The sequence below is a fragment of the Hetaerina americana genome, unplaced genomic scaffold, assembly GCF_022747635.1.
Source record: "Hetaerina americana unplaced genomic scaffold, ioHetAmer1.1.p SCAF_2, whole genome shotgun sequence".
Taxonomy (NCBI): domain Eukaryota; kingdom Metazoa; phylum Arthropoda; class Insecta; order Odonata; family Calopterygidae; genus Hetaerina; species Hetaerina americana.
In genome coordinates this window covers 30,154,472-30,163,998 of record NW_027286763.1, presented here as the reverse complement: position 1 = coordinate 30,163,998, position 9,527 = coordinate 30,154,472, and the positions used below count along the sequence as shown (strand labels likewise).

Sequence of the window (9,527 nt, the reverse complement as noted above, 5' to 3'; positions counted from 1 at the left end):
CGCGGAAAATACTGGGAAAGGAAAGGAATTTCGGGTGGCATGGAGGCACAAATCATCTGAAGCTAATGATCGGTATGTGCGTTAAAAAATGAAAAAGTAATGGAAAAATTGATTATGGTGTTCAGAAGTGCTTTGTAAATCAAGGTTTTTCTAGGGTTGATCATAATGTACCTACTTGGAGACTAAATGCGATAGTAATGATAAGTCAATTCAGTGATAGTGTGGCATTAGCAATTGACCGTGGCACAAATCCGCTGTACATTGCCTACGTTCGATGACACGGCAGGCCGGAGACGGATTTCAGAGGGCAGTCCAACTCACCCGCTGTTCTCCCTATCGGAGTCCCGGCTTCTGGCCTCCGTACGCGAGGGCGTGGGCCACGGGAGACGAGTGCGAGGCGTAGTGGTCACCGCCGTAGTGTTCGATCTCGTAGCCCGGCCCGCTGTCCCCGTGGTACGGCCCTCCGCTGACAACATGGTGGTGCGGGGACACGTGGTGGCCGTGGTCGTGCCCCGCGCTCACGTGGTGCGTGGTGGACACGTGGTGCGGGTGCGCGTAGTGGTGCTGGCGGTCTAGCAGCTTCCGGATGCCGATGACGGCTGAGATGACGAGGGAGATGAGGGAGGCGAGGATGGCCTTCTTGGCGATGAGCGCGATCGCGAAGTATGTGAGGATCATGAGGATGACCACCTTGATCTTGATGCCCACGAGGATGGGGATGACCGCCTTGAGGATCTTCTTGCCTCGACCTGCACAGAAATGGAAATCCAACAACCCTCATAATGGCCCGCGTTCACCACGTTTCAATATTGTTTACAATTATGCGTAACTTTGCACGAGACCTATTTTATGCCCTATAAAATGCTAAGCTCAAAGGTCAGTTTTAATAGGTGAGTTTGGAGTCCACTCTCATTTTATACCCTGTTGCATGTGATATTAGAATCTGGGAATAACGAGTCTTGCTCGTTGTTCTCATTGCTTTTGTGAGTTTGAGGATGGCCCAGAGGCCTCGTTCGCATTTGCACCGTAGAACCTCCGGTCATTATCCGAATGTTCTACCCACTGAGCTACCACGATGCCATGTATATTTAATACAAAATGTGTAATTTAAAATACCAAATATATGCGATAATATAAGGTGATACTTCCATTATCATTATACTGCATTCTGAGCCTAGTATGAAGGCAGCCTTCCCGCGTTGTTTTCTTTGGTTTTCGGTCATAATTTATCATCATCCACATCCTTCATTTTTTTAATTTTCAAGTACAACTGATCGAAACTCATTCCAGTAAAAAAATAAAAATGGTCAAACGAGTTTTATGTTGATTTTCATACAGTGTAAAGGTGATTTCTTCATTTTATATCTCAAAAGTAAACGTGGGTACAAGGTCGTTCTTTTTCGGTAATCCGCAAATCTGCATATGCAAGTTTCACTAATTACTAAACCACAGCTAAAATTAATTCTTGATAACCTCTATTATTATCCTAAATCGTTAATAAAATTGCTCACGTAATAGTTAGCACAATTAATTAATTATATTATTAAACTGCATTGTAAAAAACCTGTTGGAACAGAATCTCGGTTTATAGATGTACAAAAATAGGAAATTGGAAGAAGCCGTTGATCTTGAGAACTATCTTTGAAAGCCACAAGAGAGTTATGAGAGACCATGCCAGAGAAAAAAGATTACCCTTCAAAGCACCCTCTAGGAAAGGCGTATGATGAATGGACGGGTAGAATGAGAAACAAAACATATTTTGAGGAGCAAGGCATTTGAGTTCGATAATAGAAATTATGAAGGATCTCAGGTTTTCCCGGCGTATGGTATTCAAGAAGTTCTCTCGGGTTTCCCACCGGGTCAGGTTGATTACATGCCATTCCTTTCCGTTACTCTCCCCGTTCTTACTTTATCTTTTGTTAATAAATCTTGCCAATATTTTCCTAATCGGTTCCTCATGTAGGTATTGCCCAATTTGTTGGACGTTGTGCAAATACCCAAGGATAGCTTCCAGTTCGCGTCTTTCCTCGGCATAAATTGGGCAATAAAGGACTCTATGTATTGCCGTGTCCTCCTCCATCATGCATTCACACGTCCCCTCCTTTTTTTTCCCTATTTTCTTGAGGTATGATCTAAACTCCCCGTGGCCCGTTAAAATTTGCGTAATACCGTTGTAAGTTTTAAACTTGATCTTCATTCTTTCCTTCACGCTAGGTAAAAATTGTTATTTGCAGTACACCGACGTTTCGAAGGCTGACTCTGCCATCGTCTTCAGGGTGAAGTATTGAGCATGAAAAAGGCCTGGTATTTATACACTCCGCCGGGGCTCAGGTGTGCCCTGATTGGCCGGAAGCGTTAGTGTGCTCCGCTACGGCCAATCGGGTGCGTTCCCTTGCATTCTTAATTTTCTTTAGCACTGGCTTCCATGTTTTACTGATTTGGAAGCCGTTGTCTCTATTGAAAAGTTTGGTGTCTAGTCTGATTTCAACGGCTTCTTTCACCACGCGATCCCAATAGCCGTTGGCGTGGCATAGCCTCTTCGTGCCGGTTAAGTTGACCGGCCGCACCATAGAAACACGCTTGAAGGAACACGAGAGGTGCATCAGATTATTATACCCAGAGAAATCTGCGGTCGCCGAACATTGCCTGAACAACGACCACAGAATTAACTTTACCGGCACGAAGAGGTTATGAAACGGTATAAGGGGTATTGATAAGGTATTATATCAGCAAGCAATAATTTACCACATCTTGTAAAGTGGGTGAAATCGAAATAGACTGAAGATAATGGCAGTGAAATGAGGAAGCCCATCCGCGTAACAACCAGGAGTGGAGGATTAATGGTATTAGTGGCAGGTTTAATTTTTTGGCGAATGGGTGGCAGGTTATGTGTCTCTTAAAAAATCGTGTAGAAGTTTTGATGATTGAAAGTCTCTTGTATTCTTGTGTTATGATTTACATGTCATGCATCGACATAGTTGTGGAGATTTTACGATCCTATTTCGCTCTTCCGCAGGTCGTAGGTAGGGCGAACATCTTAGTCAAAGAATAAGGTTATGGAATGTTACGTGTCAGAAGTCACAGATGCATGAAATATATATCCCGCAAATCTAGGTTGCCTGAAATGAGCTAGAGACAAAATGATTGAAATCATAGAGTTTATAAAAAACTTGCAAGTGAAAATCTCGTAGTTCTCGTATGCTTTTGAATTTATTTCTAGACACAAATTCCAAGAATTTGTGACGTTTGAAAGCCTTTTTGATGTCAGGGACGCGTGAGAGTTTCTAACAAGGTCGTCTAGGACTGTAAAGATGGAACCTACGTCACTGGTATGTATTTAGGTAGAAAGTGTGAGAAAATTTACTCATTCAATCAAAATACAATGAAAGTGTAGAAAAATGAAAAGTGCAACCCATGGCTTGTTCTATTTGGTCAAAGCACACAAAAGGAGGGCCGTCGGGGGAAAGTATGAGACGAAGACGTGACGGAACTTCTCAGTCGGCGAGTTATACTCGTAGATCTTACTTTTAGATGTCTAAAACAAACCATCGGGAGGAGGCGATTCTATTCTTCGAGAATAATTGACAGCGTCGGCTACTTATAGGATTAGAGCCCCTTATAAGTTTAACCCTTATATATAAATATCAGACAGGTATTCAGAGTATAATTAAGGATTAGACAGTAGAAAATTAACTTTCAGAGTGAAAAACCGAATATAAATGTGTGGACGCTGCAATTGCAATATGGCTTGCTTCGCTGGCATATTGAAAATACAACGTGAATATTACAAAGCAGATCCGTTGGGAAACAATCTTGAAAAAGTAAGTTATATTTTTCCTTTACATTGCAACTTTTACAGCCATGATAATAGACCATCGTAATAGGCCAAGACTTGCTTCAAATTTTAATTTAATATTCTACCAATTTTTCAAAGCCACTAATACCTTTCTTACCTACTTAATCTGGAAAGAGTCTTCACCTTATTGATCTTTTGGATAATGTATAAATGATGGAGGGAACAATTAAAATATAAGTACGGGGTTTAATATTGGTTAAATATATAACCTGGTTCATCAACATTAGATCTTAAGGTTGAATTTGTGCCGCCCAAAATTTCGATGCTATGGTGGCTAAAGCTCTCGGCCGGACATCTGGAGTGATCCACGATCGAATCCTGGTCAAGACGAATGATTTTAACGTTTTTTAATTGCTGCATTGAATTTTGCAGAGTTCAAATTACTGGCCTTGAGTGTCCTATCGAAACAACACATGGTTCACCGCTAAGAGGCATTTCTGGACTCCCCCGCCCTCTCTCGTCCACCAAATTCTCATCCTTAGTTGTGCTCTTGCTACCGAACAAGGATTTATCAGCATGACAAATTAATTCAGTGTGTTAACAATGTATGGAAAAAAACTGCTTATTTTGCACCCTCAAAGTATATAACTGATCGATATATTAAAATAAACGGTAATTGCACAGCAGTAATGCTAATAAATTGATGAAAGGCGCAGAGAGGTATAAAAATTGATGAAGGTATTTCATTTCATTTTTATTATAAATTTCTTTGTTTTCCATTTATATCGGATGCAGAAAATTGCGTCATTCTTGGGGCCAAAAGGATTTATGGATGCAAGTATCAGGTAAGGTTGTCTCTCGGCGAATCTTGAAAAGCCAGCATTCATAGGTTAACGCTTTATGTAATCCGATAAGATGATGTTCCTTTTACAGCCTGATATGATGTGAAAATTTATCAGGGAATTAAACAAAAAAGTCGATTCACACGAGTTTTTTTCTTACTTTCGTCTCTCGAGATCAATGGAAACGTTTTAACTGAAAAATGTCAATTTTTTTCACTCTATTCGAAAATTAAAAGAAGGAAAGCTTTGGTTTCCATCTCCTTTTCTCTTTTCTTGAAACGTATACCATGATCATTGGTTTTGAATTGAGCATGCAAACATATAGACGTCTGCTAAATTTCATATTTGGGTTCTGAAATAATTGTTTGAATTATGATGTCATCCCTAAGCATTATTTTGCAGTTTCTGGGGATATTTTACCCAATTAGTGCCGAGTTGCACTCAGGAGAAATGATATTTTTTTCCGAGACGACCAGAATGGCGTGAAATAACTTTTGAATTTCGATGAAAACCGAAATTATGCATTGGCGACGGAGAGCGGTTGTGAATGGAAGAGGTGAGGCTGTCGCCGTATGAAGTTCTAAGCGAAGGAGAGAAGAGGCATAGAGAGAGGGAGGCTGAAAGGTTCTTTTTTTATTCCGTACGGTTTATTCAGCAACGGGGAGTGGGGGGGGGTCTGTAGGGAGTGACCGCCGCCGTGACAATTAACTTGGAGGACGGTAGACGAGGCTAGGCGGACAGGACGTCGCGGCGGCCCTCACCCTCCTCTCTTGCCGGATTCTCTCTAACGAGTGCGCTCTATTTCGATCGCATCCTCTCTCATCTTCCCACAACCCCCCTCCCAACCTCACTGACTTCCAATTCCCTAAGGCACAAAATAGTTGTCTCTCGCACTCGGGGCTCTTCATGTTTCGCTGGGGTAAATTTAATTGTAATCCTGGGTGAATCCCGAATTGAGGTTTGAGGCTTTCTTTTCAAAGTTTTACCCCGAAATGTTTAAATATCTACCATACCTTTTTGGTACGCACATATTTCAACTATAAATCGGAAAATTAAATTTAACCTTATCTTGAAATATATTAAAATTGGCCTCGTATTTTCTTTTAGCATTCTAACTGGTAATAAATTAAGAGTGTATAATTACACATGCGATTGCACATGCTTGTTCTCATATTCAAATTTATTGCATATATCTTCATAGCATAGAATTCTGAATTTTCTGACTTATGGCCAGTTGATAATGCACTGCAATAGAGATATATGTTCTTAATTATTCTTTTTTGTATAAGTGTGAAATTAGATATGAGTCAATTGTTGTTCAGCCCAATACTTTCCAATTAAGGTTTTAGAGGTGAAACCGTGGTATACATTCAAACTTGTGCATTTACCTGCAATTATATGTATATCTAGTCAAATGCGAAATTGATGTCCCTTAAGGTTTTATAAATTAATTTCATAATATCAAGTATGATACTAAGGAGTGATTATTTTACATTTCAGGTGAAATACTCATGTATTTAATCTCTTGGAATTTTTCACCGAAGGAAACTATATATCACCAGCAAGTAAACAAAATATGATTTAAACAATTGTGGCTAGATCATATGAATAAGTTGAGTTAGATTCCTCAGTAGAAATAAGTGTTTTAAGAAATGCATATTTAATATCTAATTGCAAGAAAATATTGAAAAATTTACCATGGAAAATGAACCTTTGATGTAAAAAAATATGGTGATGATTGGGAATCAGGGGCAAGAAACCTCTCACTTTCGGCTTATCTTACCAGAAAGCTACAATATACTTGTATTTTTCCACTCTTTTGTTCTAAAGAGCGAATCATATGTGTTTAGCCCCATTTTCTATTGCAATGATTTGGTCATTGAGAAGCAAAATATTCGGATAATCCTCTGAAAAACTGCCGGCATGGCAAAATAGTGGATAAGCGTTCGGTTTTTGAGGGATTGGGTATAAAACGGGTTGACTTTTTGATCTCCATAGTAGAAGTTGGTCAACATTATTGTTGGGATACCAGGTCGTCGCGATCCACTTAAGGCGTAACACGTCACTGAATTACACACCATATATTATATAAGCACAGCTGTACTGCCATTAATGCTATTTAGTTTTTGTAGTAAACTTGATATATTCTATAAAAATATTGTATGAAGTTTTATGGTGTAGAATTTTGATTTTATTATATTTTATTTTTATGAAAAAAGGAATAATAATAGTAAAATAATAAATATATCAAGGTACTCATGCTCATGGTGAAATAATCAGACTTATTTGCATAACTTATAGCAAAGCAATGTAGGAAAATGGGTGCATGGATGATGTTGGCTGCCATGGAAAAGCTGATGAAGAAATATAACTTGAATAATACTGTTAAATGACGACTTACAAATAGTATAAGGGAATTATATATGATATACATATATATATATATATATATGTATATCATATATGTATATATATATTTATATCATATATATATATATATATATATATATATATATATATATATATATATATATATATATATATATATATATATATATATATAATTAGTGAAAGTATGTTGTTCTTAACAAGGACAATCGCCAAGAATGGAAAATTCCTAAACCATAGTCTGCATAGCTAAGGAAGCGAAGGTATATTGCAAGTAAATGGTAATACTCAAAATTATAAGCCTAGCCTAAGGAAGCATTTCGTTGAAAAACATTTCTGGTGCATATTCTTCTACGTTCGGAATATACATTAAAAAGCTTCAGAGAATTGGAGATATAAAACAAAAAAAGGGGATTTACAGCAGAGTTATTAAGCTTAGACGGCTACAGTGGATTCATCATTAATTTTTGCTAACCATTAGGCGTACTTTGTTTGGAATTACACTGATGAAAATAACCCTAAGAATAACATGTAGCTATCTTTTTGCAATATTAAAGCATAAAAGATTTTTCATAGCCGTAACCGAAGAAAGAAAGCACAAGACGATTGGGAGAGATGAAATGTTGCAAGAAGATAAATATAAATTTAACATATTTCTAAAAAGCCGACGAGCTGATAATGGTATATAGTGGAAAATCTATGAATAATAAATTACTGAAGATTATTCCTTGAGAGTGTGCGTACAGATCGCGATTGAAAATAATACTTGGACCTGTATTCCAAGTCCAATGGTCCGATTTACGACCCGCATTTCCACGTTTGCCTATGCCAGGTGAACATTTTTTGATATCGGATGCGTTCAGTTAAGATGTGATTCTCGTGACCCCAAAGTTTTACCCCATCCTCTCACCGCCACTCACCTTGCGACATGAAGTCTCCTATCTTGGCGCCGACGCCCGACTCGGAAATGGCGTTCGCCACGTCCCGCGCCGTGGACACGAAGCCCTGCAGCGCCTCCGCACCCTCTTTGGGGTTCCATCGCAGGCTCCGCTCTCCGAGGAAGCGGAGGGCACCGTCAACAGCGAACGCCTCCAGGGCCTCCTCCCGCTCCTCGACCCCCTCAGGCAGCTCCACCTCTCGGCCCGCCCGCTCACCCCCAGTGTCCTCCCGCACCAGCTCCAGCCCCGCTCCCAGCCTCACCCTTTCTTGCCCGAAGAAGGAGCGGATGCTTCGGAATGCTTGAAGCTGCACGCATTTGATGGAGTCGCGGCGGAGGCAGTCTCGGAAGGCGTCCGGGTCGGGCGGCGCCTCCGGTGGCGGGGGCGCCGGCTCATCGGCATCCGGCACTGCGGCACCCAGGGTGCAGGCCAGGTACGAGGCGAGCAGGAGGAACGCGAGGGCCGCCGGTGTCATGTCCGGCTATCGGGCGTCGAGAGGTGGAGGAGGAAGAAGGCTCCTCTTGGAGGGGGGGTGGTGGGGAGATTGTGTGGACCCTGCGGAGGGGGTGAGTGTGCGAGCGCTCGGCGAGAGAGGGTACGCTCGTTAGACAACGTCCTTGGAAAGGCTACGGCACACTGCGGAGGGACAAGGGCGCGGCTGCCCCTATATTATATATACCCACCTAGAGAGAGAATCCATTCCTAATGGGAGGGGTCTGAGCATACGCCCTCCCTCCTCCAGACTACACTGCGAACACGTTCCCATTTTTTCGCCCCCGCCAACGGCGAATGCCGTCCGGGAAGGGTCCCCATCCCTCGACACCATTAGTGTGCCTCCCTCAATGCGCGCGGGGGGTGGGATGCGGGCATTTATCCACCCAGTGGCTGCATCATCCACCCACCCACCCCTTCCCCGTTTTGCGTGAAAGGGGATGATCGTCCCATTATTCCGGACGTCCTGCTCCTTTCGCACCTCGACCTACCTCAACCCGATTCGACGATACCCATCGCTCGGGCGGCTCAGTTTGCTAGCTGCTGTATGCATTAAGAATACCACTTTGCGTGATACATTCTCTGCTAAAATTAAATCTAAATACATACCAGGGGTAAGTATTTGTGCCGCGCAGTAGGAAGGAATCAAGTCTATGCGCGCACTGGATTTCATTTGCTGTAATGTGTAGCAGGTGATCCAAAAGCTGAGCAGACAGGTTGAGTGAGTCATTCGTCTCACGCCGTTGGGGTTGGAATATACAATGCTAACTGCAAGGAAATAATTTTATTCATTGCATTATATGACACCATAAACACAAAGTTATGGCAGAAATGAGTATCTTATCAGACAAAAATAGTCTGATATTTGGAAGAGTGTGTGGAATATCTTGACACTAAACTGGAAAAGTTTACGTGTTCTTAATGCCCTAAGTCGTCTTGTAAAGTGAGATAGTTAAAGAAACGAGGGACTTTTTTCTAAGATAATGCGGATTCATCTACTCCTGAGGTCAATTCAACTTTAAGACCCTGAGGGAAGTGACGTTTAAGATGTAATCTACAGATTACCCTTAT

The 9,527-nt window shown here is 41.3% G+C and overlaps 1 protein-coding gene across 1 annotated transcript; it reads right to left on the bottom strand.

Annotated features, from left to right (window-relative positions):
• Nucleotides 1-333: 333 nt before the first annotated feature.
• Nucleotides 334-8,439, bottom strand: LOC139687675 (uncharacterized). Its single transcript, XM_071584921.1, has 3 exons — nt 7,947-8,439; nt 578-749; nt 334-517 (listed from the first exon to the last, which is right to left on the bottom strand). The coding sequence occupies exons 1-3, from the start codon at nt 8,437-8,439 to the stop codon at nt 334-336; spliced, it is 849 nt and encodes a 282-aa protein (XP_071441022.1).
• Nucleotides 8,440-9,527: the final 1,088 nt, after the last annotated feature.

Excerpts from the sequence above, each read along its gene's own strand:
- LOC139687675 (XM_071584921.1), bottom strand. The coding sequence starts at position 8,439 with ATGACACCGGCGGCCCTCGCGTTCCTCCTGCTCGCCTCGTACCTGGCC. Across the intron at positions 750-7,946 it reads AGGAGACTTCATGTCGCAAG|GTCGAGGCAAGAAGATCCTC; the intron begins GTGAGTGGCGGT and ends ATTTCTGTGCAG. Across the intron at positions 518-577 it reads GTCATCGGCATCCGGAAGCT|CGCGGGGCACGACCACGGCC; the intron begins GCTAGACCGCCA and ends GCACCACGTGAG.